We start from the raw sequence: 22,207 nt of genomic DNA, 5'->3' as shown, positions 1-22,207 counted from the left end.
ACAGCGGGGACGTGGCGGAGGGCCCGGTTACACGTTTTCTCCTCGCAAAGGCGGTTGTGCAAACTAAGATATGACGTATAAAAAAAGGCTTTTTAAATCTGTGCTGCGCCTGAAAGTTTCATGTCTTTCAAACAGTCTCATCGCTGTTGCCTCGAGGCAAAAAAAAAGAGCGCAGCGCTCTGTCGCCATCGCGTGGCCGGTTTGGGTCATTACACGCTCGTGAAACTCCTTAAAAAAACATTTTATTCGAAACAAAGTCGAATAAGTGCCGGTGTCTGGTAAAGTTACCCCTGCTGATTGACCCAAAAGAGCTGAAACTATTTCCTTTGGTTTCATTTTATTGCTATAATTTACTGTTCCTCAAAACTACTCAAAAATCCGATCCTGAAAGTTGGACACTTGCCTCATTACGTGTCTGATGGACTCTGCCTACATTCCTGCCGGTGCTGAATGTGCAGCCCGAGGCCTCGGGATCAAGCTGGGACACGCATGCCGTCCCGGAAAACCTTGCAAACACCTCCACGTTTGTTATATCACGTCCGAGGCCACGTCGTGGTTGAATCAGTTTCAGCGAAGGCCACACGAGTTCAAAGTGAATTTCGGCCTTGTTAAGACCACGACAGGATAAGTTAAGAAAATAAACAAGCTAGCTAACAGAAAGTGAGCAAAACTGTGGTTTAGGAGTGTTGCATAATTACTCAGCTGGAATTCCACTGCTGTCACGCTAACGGGATTTTAGCGAACCTCAAACCTTCAAAGTTCTAGTTATCATTGAAAGAAAAGTCTCCAAATGTCCACAGATGTGGACATGAGTGTGATTTTGCTCACTCAGCAGGAGGATATTTAAGTAAAAGATGACCCGTGTCCCCTCAGAGGCAGCTGGACTGTTGCTCTCAGTAGCCTGGGATGGACAAGCTCGGTCAAACCTTGAATATTGATCAAAATCAAACTTTTTTGGGAGCTATAATGAAGCTAAAGTGTCTCCTCTGAAGATTAATGCTAAACATATCACGACAACGGTCAGAAAGGGTTTTAAATGAGGGCAGAACAATGATCAAAGCAATGAAAGGTGCGACAGGCGCGAGCGTGACCCCCGCCCAGGTGGGCGTGGCCGAGCGCCTCGCGGAGAGTGAAAACGAAAAGGGTGACGGAAAGAGGCGCGCGGGCGACGGCAGGATGTGAGGGGACTGCGTGATGACAGCGTGGACCCGGTGTTCCGGATGAGGTCCTGAAGGAGCAGAAGAAGAACCACAACGACGCGCGCGCGCTGACGTCAGCGCAGCAGAACTTCGCCGGTAGAGACACGAGACGCAAGTAAGGCGCTTTGTCCTTTTTAATTGATTTAAAAATGCGTCAGAGCTGCACGCGGCGCGGGTGGGTGGGACGGGAGGAGGGCGACGCCCGTTTCTAGACCCTCACGCGCCCGCTGACCTCACGCCGATGTAAACATGTCGCACGTGCAGCGAAAACACGGCCACGACCGAAAGAAGCGCGTCGCGCGAGCAAAAGCCGAATTTAACAGCAACGTCGTGTTGAACTCAGCAGCGAACAGGAAGATGACGCCCGATGGACTTCGAACGAGGCATAAAAACGCACGCGCGTGCGGGCGCGCGCACTCCCAAAGCCGTACCTGTCATGTTTGAGGAGGCGCATTTCTCATTCACTTCTGTTCTGTTTAGGAAGCAGCGCACACCCCCCCCCTTCGTGGTTTGAACCTGTGGTGTTGTGAAAGCGCGCGCTCCCCCGCCACAACAGTCACCTTTGTTCATTGTTGGTATGAGGTCACACCTTCCCTGGTGGGTGTCAAACCCGCGTGCAAACAGGTCCCTGCACGCTGGTGCTGGTGCTACCGGGCACTCCCCCCCCCCCCCCCCCCCAGGTCCCTGAGGAGAGCGCACGAGGGAGGTGGTGGTGCAAGCAGACCTGTGCGAGCCGCAGCGCTGGTGAAAAGCAGAAGTAACACTAATCACCCCCGGAGTTGCACAGGTTCGCAGCCCAATGAGCGGTGAGGTCAGCTCCTGTGGCAGGCGGCTCTTCCTCTGACATGATGCGAACGCGTCAGGAAGCTGGGCGTTTATATATAGCCGTCGCTGCGGAGGCTCGGCGTGTTGCCCGGCAACCTGCGTGATCTTGGGCTCCACGCCGGTAAGTGTTGAAAGACGACTTCAGTCGCGGCGTTTGGATTGAGATCTCGCCGCGGAAGCTGACCCCTGGGTCGCGCTAGCGTCCTGTTGCCCCACAGCTGCTGCGCTTCCTGCTGTCTTAGCCTGGAGGTGTTGCAAATTTAAAGTTGGCAGTTGTCGAGGGCAACCAAACGGACCCGAAACCGCCCCCCCCCCCAAAAAAACTCACGTCTGTTCTGTCACTTGTGGGCAGAAGCTCCTCTTAAGCTAAGCTAAGGCTTTCAGGTTGCGGTTAATTTCAGATGAGGCACGTAGTTCGTTTGTATTTTTGCAGTGGATTTACGTTGGAAATGTTAGCACGCCCGCTAACAGACCTCGTCATTTTGTAGAATTTGAGTGCGGCACTATAAAAACCGTGATGTTCCTATGAAAAACCACCCTGATTTAGCGCTTCCAGTTGCTAAAAAATGCTGCTAAAGTCGTCTCGATGCTACTCTGTTGTGTTTGTTTACAGTTGAGCCGGACAACTCTGTGTTTCCAGCGTTCTTCCTGATGTTCCAGAGGTGAGACTCATGTTGGAGCCTGGCGAGTCCATCCAGGAGGTTGTGGAGTGGCTGCTCACCCTCCGCCTGTCCCAGTACACCTCGGCCTTCCTGGGGGCGGGGTACAGAACCCTGGAAGACTGCAGGGAGCTCACTGAGGAACGCCTCCTGGAGCTGAAGATCCTGCCCACGGGCCATCGGAGGCGACTCCTCCGCAGCTTGGAAGCGCTCGGGGTGAAGCAGCTGAGCGGAGGGGAGGGGGAGGGGGAGGAGGAGGAGGAGGATGAGGATGAAGAGGCGGGGGACAGGAGGCCCGTTCCCTACCCGAGGAACATCTTCCTGAAGGACAAGAAGAGGGGGCTGTCGTATCAACACCCTCCGCTGAAGGAGAGCAAAGATCAGGAGAAGAGCCACTCGTTGCCTCCTGGGTCGGGACTCGTGAGGGCTGAAGTCGCCCCCCAGGCCGGATGTGTCCGCCCCCCACAACCAGCTCCACGCAAACCAGAAAATATCCAGATCTGGTATGAACCTCCCAGCATCCCGCCGTCGGTGTCCTCCTCCAGCAGCGGGTCCCCCACCTCCTCGGACTGGGACCTTTCCCCAGGAGACCCCCCCCGGTCCAGCTCGGACTCATCAGCTGCCGCTAACGACACGGGCGGCTTCGCTGGCGAGATGGTGGAAAACGCCATTTACGAGGCGCGGCCCCGTTCGGCGGCTGCCGCAGGTCCGCGGCCGACGCGCTCGTATCGCCTGAGGCACCGACCCGTCCCCAGTATCCCCAGTCCGACCACGCCGCTGCTCCAGGACCGGTAGGCCCACTATCCTGTGTCAGTCACATGACTCCACAGCAGCTAATTAGCTTTGCTAACCATATCAGTGCCAGGTCAACGTCGCCGACGCTTCCCAGCGTTTAACGGCGTGGGAACGGTATCGGCTAGCATTAGCCATAGCAAGAAGAAGTCGCGCTCCAGAGTCTGTGATGGAAACTAATAATGCTAAAACGGTCGTACTTTTGATTTAAAAGCAGAACAGGAACAACAACCGAAGCTTTAAGTTTCTTCAAAAACGAAAAGGTTATTGAGATTAAAAAAACCCAAAACGCAGTTTCTATTCTCGCGTCCCGAGAACCAGAAACGCGTAAGTATGAGAACGTACGAGACCGGGTCGGCGGCCCCGCTTCCACGCAGGGTTCTACTCCAGATTCCGGCTAATTTCCCCTGACTTCCTGTCTGTGATTCCTCTTCCTCCTCAGGAGCGCGCTGCCAGTGCAAACAGCCACCGCCGAGCACCTCGCCGGTTCTGAAGCTCCCGCTGGTGCAAATGGCGCTCAGAAAGGTACGAAGTCTCTCCGCCATGAATATTTCATCCGGCGTTGGATTAGAAGAGCTCTGCGGAGGATCGGAGGCGGATCGGAGGAGGGGGGGGACGCTCCCTCACATCTTTTAGTTGTTTAAGTTTGCTAGCGACAGGCGGGTTCCCCGCTCCAGATGCGTCCTCCGAGGATTCCGCCGGTTCCTCGGCGATGGCGTCCGCGTCGACGCGCCACGTTGTGACACGTTTCCACCGCAGCCTCGCCTTCTTCCCGCCTCGCTCCGCGTACCTGCTCCGCCGCGGTCTCTGGGTAGGCCTTGTTTTTCCCGACTTTCACACGAGGCGGCGAGACCAGAGAGGCAGGCGAGCGACTTGAGAGGAAGGAAGGGTAGAAGGATGCGAAGGAGCGCCGAGACGGTCCCCGAACGGGGAGGCGGGGAGACGGGGAGCGAGCGAGACGTCCCTCCACAACCCGCCGATATTTCCCCAACAATATTTGAAGAGTTTTCCCCAAGACAGTCGGGACAAACTTCGTTCTTATTTTCCCACTCAAAGCTTCCGGAATTTCAACACCTTATTTTTAGAAGCTTCGCGGCTAACACCCTTAGCATCCCACAAGTCGACGTTTATTTATTTATTTATTTTAATTTTTGGCGGGATTCGTGTGAAACGAGGTGTAACGTGCGACAGAAAAGTCGGCGCGACAGTTTCTGGCCTCGCGGTGTTAGTTTGTAAAACGCCGGATGCTAAAATGAGCTAAACAGCGTCTAAACACTGTCGGTGGAAGTATTGCTACAATCTGACGCACTTTGTGATTTTTAATAGTTAAATCACGAGGCTACGTGAGGCTAGCATGCTAATAAAATCCTCCAGTACGAGAATCTAGCCCCTCAAATGTTAGTTTAGCCTGTTAGCATGCTAGTTTTCCACTCCTTTTAAGGAAGGGCAACGGCCACAACAGATATTCAGCGTTCCACATGTCATTGATATTCCGACGGGGGCGTGCGGGACCGCCGCCGAGGACGCCAAACCCGACGCCAACGAAAAGCCGGATGCGCAAAAATCAATTCCCTCTGTAATGACGGCGCGGCGGCGGGTCAGGAGCAGATAAAGAAGCGGCGGCCTCCGCCTCTGTGGCCGCGGGAGGGAGAGAATCTGACAGGAACTGAGTACAGTAGCGTCCCGCGGCTCCTTGGAGAAACCCGGCAGTGGCCCGAAGGTCAGCTGATGGATGATGATTGATGGTTGCGATCAGTCCTCCGAGAGCGCTGCTGCAGCGGCGTGGACCGCTCTGACCTCTTCATGAAGCCCGGCGTGCGCCCTCCGTGTCCTTCAGTAATGGCTCTATTGTTTACTGTGCGTAGAGCTTCACATCTGGATCCCCGCGAGTCCGTTTGGCACTTCGATTTTCGGACCGAGCCCTCGCGAGGAGGCGGTTCCATTTGTCATGGTGACGGGCGGCGGCCCACGCAGGGTCACCGCGGGTCTCCGGACTAATGGCGTCCGGCCGATGTCGCTCTTCTTCTTTGTCTTTTGCCGCCAACGACCACCGACTGGACCTTGGCGCTGATTCAGCCTGTTCAAGGCAGAATGAGGATCAAGGTCCCAGCTGGCACTTCAGAGAGGGATTTTACTTTCCCTCGTTCTGCCGTGTTCAGACCCTCCCCTTTGTACTGACCAAAGCCTGAATGTCATCAAAGAACACTTTTGTTGTCTTTGTTCTTTTCAGCTCCTCTTCAAAGAACCTCGGCGCCGATTGTTCCCTACGGCGAGTTGTGCCTGTACAACAACCCCGACGGCGCTCCGGTAAGGTGGCCCTCTGGCACCGCTAGCGCTCGTGAAAAGTTCCCCACCAGAAGCCAATCCGTTGTGTAGCTAATGCTAACAGTCAGCCTGTTTACATCTTTAAACGTTACAGTTACAATATAAAAGCAGCTAACAGGATAAAAAAAAATAAAGTAATGCTGGATTTGCTTCAGGGGAATGGAAATGTCAGCTAGCAGCTAGCAGCTAAAGCAAACATGAATGGAGCGAACGTCTTCCGACTTCTTTCACCTCTGACGTGTGTTCATGTGTTCTGCAGGATCGAGGCGCTAAAGAAGTGTTCCACAAAGGTTTTAGGGACAAGTTAAAGAAGAAAAACAGGTATGCTAGCTACGTCCCAAGGCTATGCTGTAAATCAGAAATGTTTGAGGGTGAGTTTAGGACGGTAGCTCAACATTTGCTCTCTCAGATCTGTGACACTTTGGGAATCCCGCTGATTAGCTTTTCCCAGTGAACGCTGGAGACGATCGATTCCACCTTCATGTCTGTATGCTAATGACGACCGCTAGCTCATCCCAGCATAAAAGCTGGAGCTGGGATGACGCCGTTCCGCTCGAGCCAGTTTGTTTTTGTAGCTTGTTAATGAACAAACAGTAGCTTGTTTGATTAAACGGTGCGGAAGCAAATACAAACATGAGGCGAGCGCGGGAGGAGGGGCGGAGCCACTGGGCCACCAGTCATAAATATGCAATGAAACTCTCTGTTTTTGTTTTGATGATTAGCTTTTGGATCTTTGATGAGCACAACTACTGGGTGGAATTCTGCTCTGCATTATCCTTGTAAATGGCGCCTTAGCATTTCTTGTCACCTTAGCAGATACAACAGTTTAGTCTCTTTAACCAGCTAATTAAGTCACCTTAGATTAGCATTGGGATGGGAAGAATTAGCAGAAACTTCGTACAGAATGGCTTAGCTTGGAGGAATTAGCTTTGAATTTTTATCCTATCGCAGTTCCTTCTTATAAGCTAAGCTACGTGCGCACTTACAGCCCGAGCTACACGGGTGTTGCGTCATGCTCCCATAAAAGTATCAAATTTCACGTCCGGTCCGCATTTCAACAGGGAAAAGGCCGCTAAGCCGAAAGAGTCCAAGGAAGATCCCACCCAAACCCCCGAAGACGAGTACTCGACCGTGACCGAGTGTGCCAGGATTCTGACCTCTGACGGTGCCCCCGGTGAGCCGGCCTCGTCTGGCCCCCCGCTGGGGTCTTTAGATATGGTGGAGTGTGAGCTGTACTCGCTGCCTACCGACGCCCTGGAGGACACAACCGCCGCGGCCATGCCCGATATCTCGCCGTATGCCTGCTTCTACGGCGCCGGCAAATCGCCGGTGCTGAAGGCGGGCTGGCTGGACAAGCTGTCCCCTCAAGGGTAGGTGACCCACAACACCCGCCCACCTCCAAACGGAGTTTATCTGGTTGATGTCGGGCGCCATTGGGCGCCATCAGCCGCTATCGTGCCATCCTCGCTCTCCTCAATATCCCGGCTGGAAAGCGCTCGTTTGCTTTGATTACGCTTAATGACAGCTGGTGACAAAACGAATCAATGCTGCACTTGATGAAATACGAGTCCCCATTCTGGGCGATCTTAGCTAAATTGCTCTCCATCTCCATGCGTCTTCATTTTTAGGCTTTAATGCGGCTTACTTGACTGGTGTCTGCCACGCCGAGCGAGCCAGACGGATTACATTTGCATTCATCATCGTCTTATTTATCGTCTTTCCCGCTTCGTTGCAGGAAGTGCGTGTTCCAGAGGAGGTGGGTGCGACTCGACGGCGAGAGCCTGGCGTACTACAACAATGAGAAGGTAAGAGCGGCAACTTTGAACTCCGCCGTTCCTTTTGCCACTTCCTCATTGTGGTTGCCGTCATTTTTAGCTCGCTGGTGTAGCATAAACGGAAACAACAAAAGTCACAGCAAGGACGGAGTGTCGTTACTCCCCATGTGACGTTCCAGCCCAGCTGTACGCTAAAGAGTATTGATGTTGGCACGTTAGACGGGAAGGAAGCTGAGACCAGTGTTCTGCCGTCCTCAGCATTCCATCCTCCTCCGACCGCGCTTCGTTCTCCCGCTGTGTGAGAGGTGGATCTGAAATTCAGCTCTCTCGTCACCTCATCACTGAATTGTTAGCTGAAAAAATAAGACGGATGGTCGCTTGAAGCAAAACGGAACACTGTTGCTTTGATGTTCAGCACTTTAGCTTTGATGTACTCCCCCCCCCCCTTTCACGCTACATTTGCGTCTCTGTGTGGCGAGAATTCGCTGACATTTGGAAAATCAAGACATTACACATGGGCGTCAGCACAATATCGTCTGATCAAAAACATTTGATGCTAAAAGGCTAGCTTTTGTTGGTAGCATTTTGGGCAGACTTAGCTTAATGTATATAAAGCACAATAAAAGCCTCAAAACGTAGCTGCCGTTACCATGGCAATCATTAACATTGAGAAAACGTGCTGAGATGTTAGCATACTGTGTAAATGCTGATGGTGCCAGAATTAGAAGGTTCTACGCGTAAAAGAATTAGCACAACCTGTGTTTTTATTACTTTGAAGTGTTCTCACGGGGGTCTCGGGGGGCTTTGATCTGCCCGACATCACAGGCTCTACCTTTGTGTTCTCACTAATAAACCATCGGCTGGAAACAACAGCACGTGCGCTCCTGACCCCGGCGCCGCTTCCCAAGGCTAGCTCATTTTCGCTGCAGCGGCGTTGCACAACATCCCAATCAATGATGTTGGACCCGTCTGACGCCGGCTCGTTAATCACTTACTAATTATAGCCCTCTGCGCCTCCTCTCCCTCGTCTTTTCCCCCCTTGTTTTGTCTTTCCGGCACATTTTATTGCTTTATTTATCAGGACGTGGCGGCGCGGGGATCGATGGGGAGAGGGGGTGGGTCAGCGCTCCTGGCACGGTCCATTTGGGCGAGCGCACGTGTGCGCCGAGGCCCCCGCGTGTCGCCCCGATAGGGCGACGGTGGGGGTACAAGAAGAATTTATGGGCAGACACGATGCCTCTCAGAAACGCTGCATGTCACAGATTGAACTTTTCGTGGGGGGGGGGTTAGCTAAGCGTCTGTTTCTCTGCCTAGCAACGCACGTTCGTAGAGACCTGCACCCTCACGCCGCTCTGCTCGGCTACCTGGGCGCCGGTCCCGTCCTCCTGAGTCCGGGGTTACGTTCCGAACCGTTCCGCGCGCTACCGAAAGATCCTCCTCTGTTCTCCAACTTCAAAGGCGTTCTTTTGTTTTCCACCCCTGGGACCTGCCAGCTCCAGACAGAAGTAATCGCACTTAATCACAGCCGCCGTCTGAGGGTCTTTGGCCGCGGTGACGCCATCGGCGGGGGGTGGCGGCGGCGGCGTGGGAGCGGAGGGGAATCGCCGGTCTCATTTTCTGCGCCCCCATCTGCCGTATCCATCATCCCTTTTCGCCCGATTTCATCAAGAGCGGGATTGATTCAGGTGTCTTTGTGTGCGCGAGCGGGCCAAAGCCTGGCTCCAGGGCACCGGTGGGGGGGGGGGGGGGGGGGGGGGGGCTGGGAGAGATAAAGGGTTAAGAAGAGCTGGAAGAGGGGCAAGGCTGAATCAGGGAGCAGAGGGAAGCTGTACTCACTCCCTCCTGAGTTTCCCAGGCTGCCTGGCCTGATCGTTAGCGCAGCGCTTCGGTAGTTCAGACATTTCTGACAGATTCTGGTCGTCACACTTGCGCTAGCTTCCCACTGACACCCTCACAGGTAGCCGTTAGCCAAAAGCACCAAAGAGAGTGTGAACCAGCGCTGAACGCCGTTCAGGAGTGGGTGAATTTTGGACGCGGAGCCTGCAGACACCTAAGCTAGCCCGAGTGGGCGGCCGCTCTGATGTGGCGTGTTGGAGCGTTCCGGGGGGGGATCATTATTCTGAAAAACTTGTTTGCTTCCTTTGAAAGATCAATGGAGAAAATGGGACGTTAATTTCAGCTGCAACATTTGAGGGATATTTGAGAAACAACCTCCGCAGGTGCAGTTGTCCGCTGCAGCCAGCTGGTGTCCTCGTCCCTCCACTCATCCCCCGTCGCTACGGAGACGCTGCAGCATTCAGGAGTCGGCGTGGACGGCGGCGCTCTTCCCGCCCTCTCCACCTCGCGCTCTTCCCGCCCTCTCCACCTCGCGCTCTTCCCGCTCCACATGGGGCCTCCATCACTGCCGCTTTGGCTCCTTAATTGTTTCCTGAAGTTTACCAGCTTGTTTTTGGTTTCGTGTGTGTGAAGAGAGGCGGCTCAGTGTGGACGAGATGGATGGATAAAGGAATAAAGAGCGCAGGTTGATAGAGGGGGGGGGCAGAAATGAGGGGGGGGGGGGGGGCAGGTATGGAGGACAGAGGCTGGTGTGTGAGAGACGGTTCGGCCTCATTGCATCCTTGGCAGCCCGTCCTCCTGAGATCATAAAGATTCAATGTTTGTGTGGGCTGACCTCCACCCAGACCTCCTCCTCCTCCTCGTCCTCCTCCTCTTCCTCATCTTCATCCTCCTCTTCCTTATCTTTCTCTTCCTCCTCCTCTTTCTCTTCCCCCTCCTCTTCCTCCTCCTCCTCTTCCTCCTCCTCTTTCTCTTCCTCCTCCTCTTCCTCCTCTTCCTCCACCTTCTCTTACTCCTCCTCCTCCTCTTCATCATCCTCTTCCTCCTCCTCTTACTCCTCCTCCTCCTCTTCCTCCTCCTCTTACTCCTCTTCCTCCTCCTCTCCCCCTCTTCCTCCTCTTCCTCCTCTTCCTCCTCCTCATCTTCCTCCTCCTCATCTTCCTCCTCCTCCTCCTCTCCCCCTCTTCCTCCTCTTCCTCCTCCTCATCTTCCTCCTCCTCCTCCTCTCCCCCTCTTCCTCCTCTCCTCCTCCTCCTCTTCCTCCTCCTCCTCTTCCTCCTCCTCTTCCTCATCTTCCTCCCCCTCCTCCTCCTCCTCCGCTTCCTCCTCCTCTTCCTCCTCCTCTTCCTCCTCCTCCTCATCTTCCTCCCCCTCCTCCTCGTCCTCCTCCTCGTCCTCCTCTTCCTCATCTTCCTCCTCCTTCGTCCTCCTCTTCCTCCTCCTCATCCTCCTCCTCCTCTTCCTCCTCCTCATCCTCCTCTTCCTCCTCCTCCTCTTCCTCCTCTTCCTAATCCTCCTCCTCCTCCTCCTCCTCCTCCGTTTGACTTTGCCATCCTCGCACCTGCAGACGCTCCGACCACCGCCCCTCCCCCCAGTGAGTTACAATTAAAGCCCCGTCTTGCCGCCTGGAGGCCAGCGAGCTCCTCTGCCCAACTTCCTGTAAACTTGTCTGAATTCTTTTTGGGGGGGCTCAGCGGTGTGAAACTGCTGGGGTGAGAATACACGAGGCTGCTCGCTCGGTAATTAGGCTGAGCCACTCTTTGGCCCTGTTAACACTGTTCTTTAATATCAGATGGGATGCCTCCCTGACCCTCTTAGGTGGCTTCGCTTGGCCAGGATTTTTCCCTCCCAGCATTCCCTCGTGTCCCTCCGCTCTCGTCGGGAGCTCGGCCGCGCTCTGCCTCTTTGTAGCGAACCCGACCGCGTCGCGGGTATCCTGAAGGGACCGTTCGCTGTCCTTTCCCAGTCCTTGACCTTTCGCACCCCTAATTTCTCCCTCTGTCTTTTTCCCGTCCTCTCGCCGTTCATCCCTTCCACCGCCCCCGCTCTCCCCGGCTGACTGACTGTGCCGGCCGGGATATTTTTGGCCCTGCTGGTCTCTGGAAATAGACTTTCTTTTCCAGTGGATGGCGAGGTCACTCGGCTTAATTAAGCCTTGCAAGAGTGAGTCAGGAGTTCATTCTTTTATGCCTCCCTTCATACAGTAGAGTGGTGGTACAGTAGAGGGCCGGTACAGTAGAGGGCCGGTACAGTAGAGAGCCGGTACAGTAGAGCGGTGGTACAGTAGAGCGGTGGTACAGTAGAGGGCCGGTACAGTAGAGGGCCGGTACAGTAGAGCGGTGGTACAGTAGAGCGGTGGTACAGTAGAGGGCCGGTACAGTAGAGCGGTGGTACAGTAGAGCAGTGGTACAGTAGAGGGCCGGTACAGTAGAGGGCCGGTACAGTAGAGCAGTGGTACAGTAGAGCAGTGGTACAGTAGAGGGCCAGTACAGTAGAGGGCCGGTACAGTAGAGCGGTGGTACAGTAGAGCAGTGGTACAGTAGAGCGGTGGTACAGTAGAGCAGTGGTACAGTAGAGGGCCGGTACAGTAGAGCTGGTACAGTAGAGCAGTGGTACAGTAGAGCGGTGGTACAGTAGAGGGCCGGTACAGTAGAGCGGTGGTACAGTAGAGCGGTGGTACAGTAGAGGGCCGGTACAGTAGAGGGCCGGTACAGTAGAGCTGGTACAGTAGAGCAGTGGTACAGTAGAGCAGTGGTACAGTAGAGGGCCAGTACAGTAGAGCCGGTACAGTAGAGCAGTGGTACAGTAGAGCAGTGGTACAGTAGAGGGCCGGTACAGTAGAGCAGTGGTACAGTAGAGGGCCAGTACAGTAGAGCCGGTACAGTAGAGCTGGTACAGTAGAGCGGTGGTACAGTAGAGCGGTGGTAGAGTAGAGTGGTGGTACAGTTGAGCCGGTCCAGTAGAGCAGTGGTACAGTAGAGCAGTGGTACAGTAGAGGGCCGGTACAGTAGAGCCGGTACAGTAGAGCCGGTACAGTAGAGCAGTGGTACAGTAGAGCAGTGGTACAGTAGAGGGCCGGTACAGTAGAGCCGGTACAGTAGAGCTGGTACAGTAGAGCGGTGGTACAGTAGAGCGGTGGTAGAGTAGAGTGGTGGTACAGTTGAGCCGGTCCAGTAGAGCCGGTCCAGTAGAGCCGGTCCAGTAGAGCCGGTCCAGTAGAGCGGTGGTACAGTAGAGCGCCTGTCCAGTAGAGCCGGTCCAGTAGAGCGGTGGTACAGTAGAGCCAGTCCAGTAGAGCCGGTCCAGTAGAGCGCCGGTCCAGTAGAGCCGGTCCAGTAAAGCTGGTCCAGTAGAGCCGGTCCAGTAGAGCGGTGGTACAGTAGAGCCAGTCCAGTAGAGCTGGTCCAGTAGAGCGCCGGTCCAGTAGAGCCGGTCCAGTAGAGCCGGTCCAGTAGAGCCGGTCCAGTAGAGCCGGTCCAGTAGAGCCGGTCCAGTAGCCGTTTGGGCAGCAGTTCTTCCTCATCTGCTGCCAAGAAGGAAAATTCAGGTTAAGCCTTCGGATGTGCGGCAGGAGGAGGAACAGAGGAGATGTCGGCTTTTTTCCTCACCGTACTTTGCAATGATAATGACATTATCGAGATGAATAATGCAGGTCTGCCCCCCCCCCCCCCACCGCCGCCGACCCTTTTGTTTCACTCCCAATGATTCCGGCGGCGGCCACCAGAGAACGGCACCGTCCTCTCCTCTCGCTCCCCCTCGTTGCCCGACCATTAAAAACCGAGCTGCCGTCGGCTTCCACCGACGATGTCGAGGGCATTTCTTCGCTCGGCTCGTCGGATCACAGCTCGAATACTGATCCGGCGCCGGTGTCAGCCTGTCCTTGCTCCCTCAGAAGTGATAATATTGATATCAGATTTCTTCTCCTTCTTTTTCCACCGCCCGTGTCTTCTTTCAAACCCACAGCGGCCCCGGAGCTTTAATTGCTTCCAGTGCAGCGTTCCTCTCTCCTCCCATGTCTGCCGAGGGGAGTAATGAATCGGCACCTGCGTGTCCCCAACCGGCACTTTCTTCCTGGCCCACAGAGGTTCTTTTCTTCTGTAGTTGTGTGGCGGCTGTTAAACCTGGCCCCTCTTTATTTCCATGGTGTTGCACAACGGTAGCACGACGGACCCGCCATGATCCAGGACAGAGGTGAAGCTTGGTGTCCACTCTCTTCCAGTTGCCCCCCCCCCCAGGAGCTTTAGTGGACAATTACTTTCACCCTTTAGGAACCTGGGCAACAGCTGTTGTCCTCAAAGTCCAGCTGAGCTTCACTTCTGACTCCTGGGTAGTCACTGTGGTCTCCAGAAACCTTCTAGGGTCCGTCTAGTCTCCTTCATGGTGTCAATGATATTGATCGACCAGTTACTGGACCCCCCCTCCCCCGTGTACCCTAGACACAGGTGGTTCATTCAGTGCACCAATTTCCTGGATTTCTAACTCCAAACTTTATTAAAATGGACGCAATTGCCCATTTCAGAGGCAATTTGACATTTCAATTTAAAAAGCAATGAAAAGAGAAACATGAGCCCACATTTGGGTCTAATTTGGGTTATTTCCATTCATTCATCCTAATGCAAACTTTTAAACGAATGTTCGATTCAATTTGTCACTGAAATGCTTTTTCGGAGGGAACGAAGAAGCTAATTCTACAAATAAAAGTGAGAACTCTTCGGAGAGATGCGGGACTGTCTGACGGGGTTGTGTGGGACTAAACGGGATGCTAATCCAGGCTAACTCGCAAGATTATTGGTGCAATAAAGTCTTAAAGATAATGAAGCGAAGCTAATGGTGTACGGCGGTGTTATTAGCATGCTAGCGCTGCGTGTTGAAGCTATTTCAGAGCATTGTTGGTGCTTCTCTCGTTTAGGAGATGTACTCCAAAGGTATGATCCTCGCCAGCGCGATCAGGCACGTGCGAGGACACGGGGACAAGTTTGAGGTCGCCACCACTCTCCGGACTTTTATTTTCCGGGCAGAAAGAGAAGGTAAGTGAATTCCGCCATCATCAGTCAGTGTTTTTCTCGCTCTGATCTTCTGAATCCTGGCCTTGTATTTAATCGTTTGATCTCCGGCGATCCCCCCCTGTCCTTGGTGTTTGTCTCTACCTCTTTCATTCTTACCTCGCTAGCGCCGCGGTGATCATTTGTCTCGTCTCTGGTGTTTGTTTTGACTCAATTCCTTCAGTAAATCTTGGCTCTAAATTTGTGTTGAACAACTGGTAAAACTATTTTTTTTCTGTCTTTCTTGCTCACAGTTCATATCAGCAAATCTCTAACGATTAGCATTGTGCATCATTTAGCCTGTTTTCCAACAAGGAGATGAAGTATACGAATTTTTGATCGAAAAGCTGCTCAGTGTTTTCAAGTTAGCTGCCAGATTCCGTCCCTTAGCATTATCCTCGTGCAGATATGAAGAGCCTAAAGAATTTGTCAGGCTAGTTGGCACGTGGATCTTCGCACTGTTGTTTAGGCTGCTCGTAGCCTTGGTAAAGAGTCGATGTCAGGATGCTAACGTTTGCTACAAAGCACATTTAAAGGTTCAGAAACTGGGAAAAAAGAGGAACAATTTCTCAAGTTTCCTCTGAATCACTCCTTAATGGTGGTATTCCTCACTTCTCTCATCGCCCTGTCAGACCAGGCGAAAGGAGGCTCTTCTATTATGGTCTTTCGGCTGCAGGCTCCGTCTGTGCCGGCGTTAATGAGAGGGGAAGGGGACGGCTTCTGCTCCTCGCCTCCTGCGAGGCAGCTCGGGTCAAACCGCTCATCTACCGACGGAGGGTCGATTCTTGGGGTTCATTTTGATGAGTGTCGCCTCAGTTTTAGCCTCAGACGGAGGCATTAGCATTAGCAGACGTCGGCATTAGCCGGGATTTGAACAATGATCACAGTCATTTGGGAGAAAGGCAGAAATAGAAGCGGGTGTCCATTTTAGGGGTAGAACAGCGACTCCTTCCCACTCATTTTCAGCATTTGCATTAGCCGTCAGACATTGTTTTGACTTCTGGTTGATAAAAATCATCCATGTTTGCTGCGCCGTCGATCCCGCGCATCACGATATCGATGACTAACTCTGTTTTTCGCGCGTTGGAGTCGCGGCTCCTCGCCGGCGTCATTCATCATGCTGTCCTCTCGCCGATCTTCATACATCACGCTCAGCCGTCCTGACACAACCTGGGGGACTCGGAGGTGGCTGACGCCTCCGAGCGCAGGCGGCTCCTGCCACCGGCGGAGAAAATGGTTCGGATTGAGAAGAGGAGGAGGAGGAGGAGCGGAAAAGTTGGCCCTCATCACCTCATGCATCTTTAAACAGGCCCATGCGGCTGGTGGTGAGGAGTCATCAATCTTGGGGGAACCACAGGAGAAAGATGGAGATGTGAGATCAGTCAGAGAGGGACAGTGAGGCTCCGCTGGGCGATATCGATCCCTCCCCATTGATAACCTGCTGTGCAGTGGTCGGGGCTCCGATCACATCTCTGCTGGTGGTTCTTGCGCTCATGCTAGCTTCTGTGTCGGAGCATCTTTCCGTACGGTTATTTGACAGCTGCTCATCATCGCGGGAATCCAGCGGCGGCGGACGCAAGGTCTCCATGTTCTGGAGAAAACGATGTCGTCCATCTTTGTTTGATGTCTCCTCCGCTGAAGATGGAAGGAAGTCGTCTTTGCTGGTGGCAGTTAGCTTCTAGTCCAACACAGCCGTAGGTCGTATAAACCGTATCCCGACACGTCCTTCACAAATTTTAACTATCGTGTCTGTCCAATAAAGAAATTTATGGTTGTGAGAGGAACTCTGGCCAGATTCCTTATGTTGCCTATGTCGCCAATTAGCTAGTCATCGTCGGGTTAGCAAAGAAAGTGGGAGGAGTCTGATTCCTTTCGCTGATATAAATCAGGTCGAGGGGTGGTGAGGGGATGAGGGGTGCGTTAGAACGAGGGGAGGATGGAGTGAGCCTGACACGCTGCAACAGGGAGGGAACGCCGGCGACAGCGGGGACGGATGAAGAGGCCGGAGTGGAGATGGAGAAGGTGGTGATGGGGGGGGGTGGGAAGGGGGGGGTGAGTGAATAATTGAGGGCCACCGGAGAGTGTGTGCACACAGCTGTCAGCTGATTCTCCACTTGGTCCGCAGGTGGCCTCTCCCCTCAGGTACTGTCAGCCTCAGCAGGAGGAGATGGAACGAGGGAGGAAGAGGGGGAGCTGTGGGGGGTGGGGGGGGGGGGGGGGGGGGTAGAGGGTGATGGGAAATGTTCAGGACAACAAGGTTGGCGGGGGGGTGCAGACAAACGTGGTACGAGAGAGGAGATGGGACTGACGGCGTAGAGAAGCGCTGACGATTCGTGTTCTGATGCGTCGGCAATTGCCTTTCCACAAGTTTCGTCCCGGAACGCTGCGGTTCCCTTCAGGATGACAGGAAGGACGGTCGGGGGGGGGGGGGGGGGGGGGGCAGGAACAGAAGGAGAAAATGGGCCGCTGTTGCAATCACAATAGGTTGTTTTCAGTTGCAGCGTGTTTCATCCCTGCTAGCATCCGTCGCTACATCCATAAATGTATCGTTTATCGTTTGACAAGACAAGCAACACGACCTAGCTAGTGGATAGCTCATGGATATGCTGCGTGCTACCACTAGGGGGCGCCTCCTCTACTGACTAAGCTAACATACTGTCTTTGTTCCTATAAGCACCAAAATATCTGACAGTTTAAGGGATTTAAAGCGGCGAGCGAGAGCTACACACATGACCACGAACCCTCTGATCAGCCTGGTTTTTTTTCCCCGTTCCGCTAAAGGAGCCGCGTGGGCGTCTGTTCGGATCCCCGTGGAGCTCTGAGTGGACCTGCCTCTCATCTCTTCCTCTTTCAGCGAGCATTAGCGTGGCTCTACGAGCTCCATACCCCTCAAAGTGGCGAGGCTGGCTCATCCCGTCGGGGCTCTTTCTTTCAGCAGAGAGGAATATCGCTGCCGGTTTTCCTTTTTTTTCCCCCCTTCGCACGATCCTGCAGAGGTGAATCCGTGTGAATATTACATTGGCAAGACTGCCGACACTTCATCTGCGAGGGGAAACATTCCGGCATAAGAGTCGGCCGCGTATGCTAACGCGGCGGCGGCGTGTTGGCTCAGAAGTTTCTCTCAACCCTCCCTCCTCCCGTCGGCGCTCCGATTGACAGCTCGGTTGAATAAGAGAGTGGAAACAGGCCCGAGGAAGATCCTGAATAAATGAACAGGCAAATAAGTGAGCGCGGGACAGGTAATGGACCTGGGGACGGAAGCGTTGGGCCCGGCGATGTAAAGAGCGCTCAATAATGAAGGAGACCTTTCATTATTGATACCAGCTTTTTGTAAATTCACAATCTCTGGGGGGGGGGGCACACTGGGCCAAGGATTGGGACCGGGCTGTGGATACAGTCGGGAGTCCAAGTGAAAGTTTTCCGCTGAGGTAGATTCGTTTGAGTGCGCCTGGGCGCAAGGTCAGCGGTGGGGGGGCCCCCGCGGGCGCAGTGCCGCGGAGGCTAACAATCAGGAAGCTAATTGAGGTCAATTACGATCAATGTCAGGTTGACGGCGGCCGCGGAGTGATTGACACGTCATTGTGAGCGTCTTTCTGCCTTTGTCACGGTACACGGAGCGTTCTGGAGGACGCCAGGCGTCGCACAGAGGGTGACCCGAGCCACCGCGGGGGGGGGGGGGCTTTCTAAAAATAGGAGGATGCAAAGAGGCGCGAGAGGACGAACCTGACGGGGAGGACATCATCGTCTTCTACCACAAAGACGGTTGGACAGGTTTTATGTGGTCCTGGTTGCAGACAAAGCTCTGCGACAACACGTCATCCAGCTAGCGCTAGGTGCTAATTCTGCTTGATTTAGCTTAGCGTGGCCTTTCTGGACCAAACATGAGAACTACCCCCATCACCCCCACGTGGAGTTGGAAAGAATCCGCCCTCAAGTTTGTGAACTGTCCCGGTGACGCTTCGTATTAGCCGCTAATCGGATTTTCCGTTGCTCTTCTCATGTCTGCTGTTGGATAGCGGCTGCCGCTCCGTACCTGTGATGCGTGTTTACGCTCCTCTGTTAGCTCGTGTTCCCGCTTCAGCGGCTTTGATAACTCCATGTCTTGGGCGGTGGGGGAACCGGCTTCACGGCGCCGGTTTCATGTTCCTTTTTATGTGCATTTGAGAAGTTGCGCTATGAGACGCGTGAGTTGCCTTTTGAACACGCGTCCTTTGAATGCAAACTTGAGATGTCGAGTCATCGTAATCCAGGGTGATTTTCGACAAGTCGCGATTTCAGTATCCCGATCAAGGGCGGACGGCCTTTGATGGCACTCGGGCACTCTGGAACGCCACCAGGATGCGATTCCCGCCTGGAACGTCGCAATAGTTGGTAATAGTTAGCACATATTTGAAGAAATTAGCTTAAATTAGCAATGTAGATAGCGGTCAACGAAGAGCAGCTCCACTCAGGCTTTACATCAGAAGGATTCGGGAGCAACAACGACAGACGCGGTGCATTGTGGGTAATTCTCAGGGTCTCCAACTAAAGTGTGAAAAGCGCAGATGTGTTTGGATTCAGAGGTATCGTCTTATCGCCGTTGACGCGCATTAATAAGCTAGCAACTGTGTAGCTGCAATAAGCGCCAACTTTTTTTCTGTAAAAAGTCGCGTGCGTATAAAAATACGCCGCTGCTCATCACACTTCAAAACGTAAAAGTTGGAAAATGCGGAGGTTTGAAGGTCGGGACACGCGTGGCTTCACGGATCTGTTAGCATCTCCTGAGTAGCGCTATAAAAAAAAAGACCCTCGCTATTTTATAATTAGTCAGTTTGCTGGAAACTTGCACATCTGGCAGCGAGAAGCAGCTGTCTTTGTCCTTCAGTGTGGCAGTTTGCACTTGTTTGCAGACGTTTGCTCTTCTTCTCTTCTTTCGTTCAGGGGCGAAATGAATTTTCCCGGCGTCGGTAGCTCTTCTTTTAGCTCGGAGAACACAAGCAACTAGCAGGAAGGCGGCTAACTGATAAATTAACAGGAGGAATCAAAGACGCTACGATGGAGTGACATCCCGCTTCCTTCTCTCCTCTTGATTCTCTCTTCCCCTCTTGGATCCGTACCCACCACCTACCTGCTTTCCTCTCTTCCCGTCTCCGTGTGTGTCCACAGGGGAGCGGCAGGAGTGGGTAGAAGCGCTTCAGACGGCCACGCAAGCCCCCGTCTGCGGCTCCCAGAAGCCCTCCGACAGCCTCCCCTCTGCAAACAAGCTGGGCTTGTTGGAGCTCCGCGGCTACAAAGGCAGAGTGCTGGTGTCCCTGGCGGGGAGCAAAGTCAGGCTCTGCAAAACAGAACAGGTACTTCACCGCCGCCGGGACCTCCTCGCCACAGGATGACAGCTTCCCGTTTGAAAAGGCGAGAGAATAGCGCGTGGGGGGGGCGGTGAAGGTGAAGCGCAAAAAGCTAACACGCTTGTGAGAACTTGGGTGCAACTTTGGTCAAACGGAAGGAGGCAATTACCTTAAAACCCCAGACGGATGTCACAAATTGCACGTCGCGGCGTTGCTGCTAGCTGCTCTTTTGGGTCCGCGCGCTGAAGCGGCTCTCTGAGGCGAGCGCAGCGCTAGCTAGCTTCATTTCAGGCGGAGAGGAATCCACGTTATTTAGGTTCAAAGCGTCTGAATCTGCCTCATTCGGTCGCCGGTGACACACGCGGTCACATGATCGGCTAAAACCGCCCTCCGAAAGATCGGCTTTGGCAAAAACCCTTCCTGTTGCTGCTGTTAGCTAGCGCAGCTAGCATTGGCTTGTTTGTATTCCTTCCAATCTTAAGTGCTTATTGTCAATACGAGGAGCGAAGATGCTGAAGCATCGTGGACGCACAGATCTGATTAGCCACAAGCACACACACATCTGTGTGTCTTTATCCAAGCTAATCTGTTTATCCAAGCTAATCTAAAGATAGACGTTACGCGCTGATATGAATTCCTTCAACACCTCGTCTGTGTTGTGATAGCGTGCGTCGTAGCCGGCTGACATCCACGCCTCCTTGGCTCTCATTTTGTCTCGCTCACTCTTTCAGTTTCGCTGTTTGCGTTTCATTATTTTCTTCATTAGCGTGAACAAACATGATGTTGGAAATTCCCTTTTGGGTATCAGCACATTTCCACTTCCTTGATCTGAGGCGGCGGGAGAAGCGAGAGGGGGAACGGAGAACCACGCCGGGAACAAATTAATTGTGTTATTTCGGCTTCCAGGCTGAATCCCCGGGAGCCGGAGGAGCGACACAAAAGCCGGAGGAGCGCGGCGGCGCAGGGGTCGCGTTAAAGATGATTGTTGGCGGTTTCTGAGATAAAGGAGGGAGTTAACGGAGGGTGGGAGGGGGGGAGGGGGGGTTCAAGTTCACTGGTGTGCGGTATTTAATCCGACGTGATGAATGAGCTGTTGGAAACATCATCGTCCCCCCTCCTCGCGGGCCGTGAGCCCGGGCGAGCGAGCTGAGGTCGTTTAAACGCCGCGGCGAAGAGGCGCCGGCGAGGCGTGAACACGTGTCGTTAGCAGCCTCCTCAGGATCAGCCTGAGCGTCTTGTGAGCCGCTCCGGTTTTATCGACGCCGCGGCTGAAAGTTTTGGCTCAAATCAAACTGGATAAATCATCATAAATCACCGAGATGGTGGTGGTGGTGGTGGTGGTGGGGGGGGGGGGGGGGGTATCTGGTATCTGAAAGGTCTCTGTAGAACAAGCGCTGTTCCTCCGCATCAGGATGGAGCCAGGAAGTCTCCCTTTGTTGGGCTTCCAACCGCAGCCAGCAGGGATGAGGCCTTTTGGTGGATCCAGAGCACGCTGGGGGGGATTATGTGCTCGCTGGCCCCGGAGCAACTCTGGCTCCCCCTAGAGGAGCTGGACCGCCCGCATCGCCTTTGGAGGGAGGGAAAATGGGAAGATCGGCTCCTCTGCTCCAGGGTGGTGGGCGGATGTTCTGGCTTGTGAGAAGCTGCCATTAAAAACACGAAATTCACACCCAGAACCTTTTCCTCTGATTCACGCTAATTAATAAAGCTAACGCTACCTGGGGGGGGGGCTGTAACAGCAAGGCTGAGGGTTTAATTCAGCTTTTTCTCAACTGCTGTGTTTGAGTTCTTCGTAATGATTAGCATCATCTCAACGCGTGCTGATATTTACTCATTAACGGTTATGTTTGGTTCACCTCGCAACATTTTAGCCGCTAATGCGCCGCTGCGATCATTAGTCATTCGCTCTTTAAATCAATTTAATTTGAGGCAAAAATGGTATTTCGATTGAAGTGTTTGTTTTAAGTCCTTGAAGGTGACGTCTGAGGCTGTTATTACCATTTGTTGCTGCTAGCTTAGGCTCGTTAGCTAACCCGTTCCCGGGGAGTTAATGCCAACAAGAAAACTAGCTCGCCTGGGGGAAGTTCGCATTTGACTTGCAGATAGAAGCACGAAGAACTTCAGAGAGTCGGGAGGTAGTCGGTATTGGAATTAGCCACCTGGGGAGCTTCCCAGGGGAAGGTTTAACCCACGGGGCAATATTTCTGCCCCGGGAGGTGGAGCTGAAGTGGTGTGACCCGGCCTCACAGAGACTTCTGTGCTGCGGCGCCAAAATCGATGCGCCAAAGTGATGCTAATCCTCGAGTAAACAGGCCGCGCTAAAGTTTGTCGGTGGCTGTGAGCCGCTCTGGGAATTGCCCCCCCCCCCCCCCCCATCGGACCTTTCATCCCGGGATGTCTCCCACAGACGGGGGTATTGATCCGCAGCTC

The 22,207-nt window shown here is 53.7% G+C and overlaps 1 protein-coding gene across 2 annotated transcripts in view; it reads left to right on the top strand.

Annotated features, from left to right (window-relative positions):
* Positions 1-1,116: 1,116 nt before the first annotated feature.
* The window catches only part of arap2 (ArfGAP with RhoGAP domain, ankyrin repeat and PH domain 2), a 60,051-nt gene continuing 38,960 nt past the window's right edge, over positions 1,117-22,207 (top strand). The window contains exons 1-9 of one of the 2 annotated variants that reach the window (XM_029840438.1): positions 1,117-1,314; positions 2,638-3,474; positions 3,918-4,000; positions 5,706-5,782; positions 6,060-6,121; positions 6,862-7,170; positions 7,536-7,605; positions 14,321-14,438; positions 19,599-19,783. In XM_029840438.1, coding sequence (XP_029696298.1) covers positions 2,696-3,474; positions 3,918-4,000; positions 5,706-5,782; positions 6,060-6,121; positions 6,862-7,170; positions 7,536-7,605; positions 14,321-14,438; positions 19,599-19,783 — 1,683 coding nt within the window. In that variant the 5' untranslated portion in view covers positions 1,117-1,314; positions 2,638-2,695. Of the gene's footprint in view, positions 1,315-1,999; positions 2,146-2,637; positions 3,475-3,917; positions 4,001-5,705; positions 5,783-6,059; positions 6,122-6,861; positions 7,171-7,535; positions 7,606-14,320; positions 14,439-19,598; positions 19,784-22,207 lie in introns of those variants that run through there. The other variant, XM_029840439.1, reaches the window with a different exon arrangement.

This window comes from Takifugu rubripes, chromosome 8 (genome assembly GCF_901000725.2).
Source record: "Takifugu rubripes chromosome 8, fTakRub1.2, whole genome shotgun sequence".
Classification (NCBI taxonomy): domain Eukaryota; kingdom Metazoa; phylum Chordata; class Actinopteri; order Tetraodontiformes; family Tetraodontidae; genus Takifugu; species Takifugu rubripes.
Note: the sequence above shows the minus strand (reverse complement) of the source record. Positions and strands in the feature narration are given on the sequence as shown.